The sequence below is a fragment of the Nicotiana tomentosiformis genome, chromosome 10, assembly GCF_000390325.3.
Source record: "Nicotiana tomentosiformis chromosome 10, ASM39032v3, whole genome shotgun sequence".
Classification (NCBI taxonomy): domain Eukaryota; kingdom Viridiplantae; phylum Streptophyta; class Magnoliopsida; order Solanales; family Solanaceae; genus Nicotiana; species Nicotiana tomentosiformis.
Window position 1 is genome coordinate 35,085,737 of NC_090821.1, and position 2,089 is coordinate 35,087,825.

The 2,089-nt window shown below is 47.9% G+C and overlaps 1 protein-coding gene across 1 annotated transcript; it reads left to right on the top strand.

Moving 5' to 3' along the window:
* Positions 1-667: 667 nt before the first annotated feature.
* LOC138899996 (uncharacterized) lies at positions 668-1,275 on the top strand. Its single transcript, XM_070186695.1, has 2 exons — positions 668-998; positions 1,052-1,275. Exons 1-2 carry the CDS (start codon positions 668-670, stop codon positions 1,273-1,275), a joined length of 555 nt encoding a protein of 184 aa, XP_070042796.1.
* The last annotated feature ends 814 nt before the right edge of the window (positions 1,276-2,089 follow it).

Consider the following 2,089-nt stretch of genomic DNA (forward strand, 5'->3'; position numbering starts at 1 on the left):
GGCATCACGACCAGCTGGTGGTTTTGGATCATGACAAATTGGTATCAGAGCCCTAGGTTCATAGGTTCTGCGGGTCATGAGCAAATTTAGTAGAGTCTTGTGGATCGGAATAAAGATATCTGTACTTATCTTCAAAAGGCTATCGAACTGTTAGGAAACTTCACTTTCTCGCATTCTTGTCGTGCGAATTTGTTATTTCCAAAGTTTGAAACTTTACTCTTCTATTCTCTCATAGATGGTAAGGACACGTTCAGTCAGATCGGGCAGGAAGGCACCAGTACCACCAGGCAGGGCCGCGAGAGACCGGGGCCAAGGTTGAGGCCAAGGTGGAGCTCGCACTAGTGCTAGGGAAGCACTTGTGGAGCCACCAGTTGCTCCAGTGGAGGAGCAGGTTAAGGATAGTGTTGAGCCGGTAGGACCAGCTCATACGCCGGTAGTACCTATTATTATACCTGGTCTTCAGGAGGCTTTAGCTCAAATCTTAAGCGTGTGCACGAGCTTGGCTCATGTGGGTTTGGTACTAGTTGCACCCGCTACCTCACATGCTGGGGGAGGAGCCCAGACTCCCGTTGCTCATACACCAGAGCAGCTAGCTCAGGGTTATCAAACACTAGGGGTGTTACCAGTTCAGCTAGTTGTTGCTACTCGGGCCGAGGTTGGTCCACTTATGACTGATGAGGAGCAGAAGAGGTTGGAGCGATTTAAGAGGCTTGACTCTCCCGAGTTCAGTGGAGGAGAGTCAGAGGATGCTCAGAGTTCTATGTATCGGTGTCATCTTATTTGCATAACGAGTATTGTGGACATAAGTGGAGTTGCATTTACTACTTTTCTGTTGATAGAGGCAGCCTACAGGTGGTGGCGGACTTATGAGTCAGGCAGGACAGCTAGCGCAGCACCACTTACATGGCATGAGTTATCAGTTCTCTTCTTAGAGACGTTTGTCCCCCAGACTTGTAGAGAGGAGCTACGTAGGGAGTTTGAGCAGCTACGTCATGAAGGTATGACTATGACCAGTACGAGATGAGGTGCACAGATTTGGCACGTCATGCAGTATGGTTGGTTCCCACTGAAAGGGAGAATATTAGGAGGTTAGATGGCCTCAACTATGGCCTATGTTACAGTTTGGCTCGAGAGGCCGAGACAGATGCTAGGTTTGACTGGGTGGTTGATATTGCTAAACGTTTAGAGCAGGTTCGCAGGCTTGAACATGAGAAGCTGGAGACAAAGAGGCCTCATGGTTCAAGTGGTTTTAGCGGTGCCTCATCTAGAGGCTAGTCTTATCACAACAGAGGTCATCCTTTTAGGCCCGCTCAGGCATCTCGTCATATTCCTTGTGGTTCATCAGTTAGCCATAGTTTATACAACGCTCACCCGGCTCAGTCATCATTCAGTGTGCTACCGGCATAGAGTTCTTATCGTGCTTCATTTGCTCAGGGTTCCACATACAGTTATTCTTGTTATCAGGGTTAGCAGCCTCATAGGAGAGGTTGTTATGAGTGTAGAGACTTGAGTCATCTCAAGAGGGATTACCCCAGACTTCTAAGTAGGGTTCCACAATAGAGCTTACAACCTATGATTTCAGCACCAGCAGCTACACCACCCGCACAACCAGCTAGGGGTGGGCTCAGTCAGTTCGAGGTCTCCCTAGAGGGGAGGTCGGGCAGGCGGTGGTTAGGCCGTTGCTATGCATTTCCTGCCAAGCCAGAGGCAGTTGCTTCTGACGCCGTGATCACAGGTATTGTTTCAGTGTGCCACAGGGATGCCTCAGTGTTATTTGTTCCTGGTTTCTCTTACTCTTATGTGTCATCCTATTTTACTTGTTATTTGGATATGCCTCATGATTCTTCAGATATGCTTGTTCATGTGCCTATACTGGTGGGTGATTCTATTATGGTGGATCATGTATATTGGTCGTGTGTGGTCACTGTTGGGGGTTATGAGACTAGAGTTGATCTCATATTGCTTAGCATGGTAGATTTTGACGTGATTTTGGGCATGAATTGGTTATCACCATATCACGTTATTCTTGATTGTCACGCTAAGACCGTGATGTTGATTATGCTGGGGTTGACGAGGTTGGAATGGATAG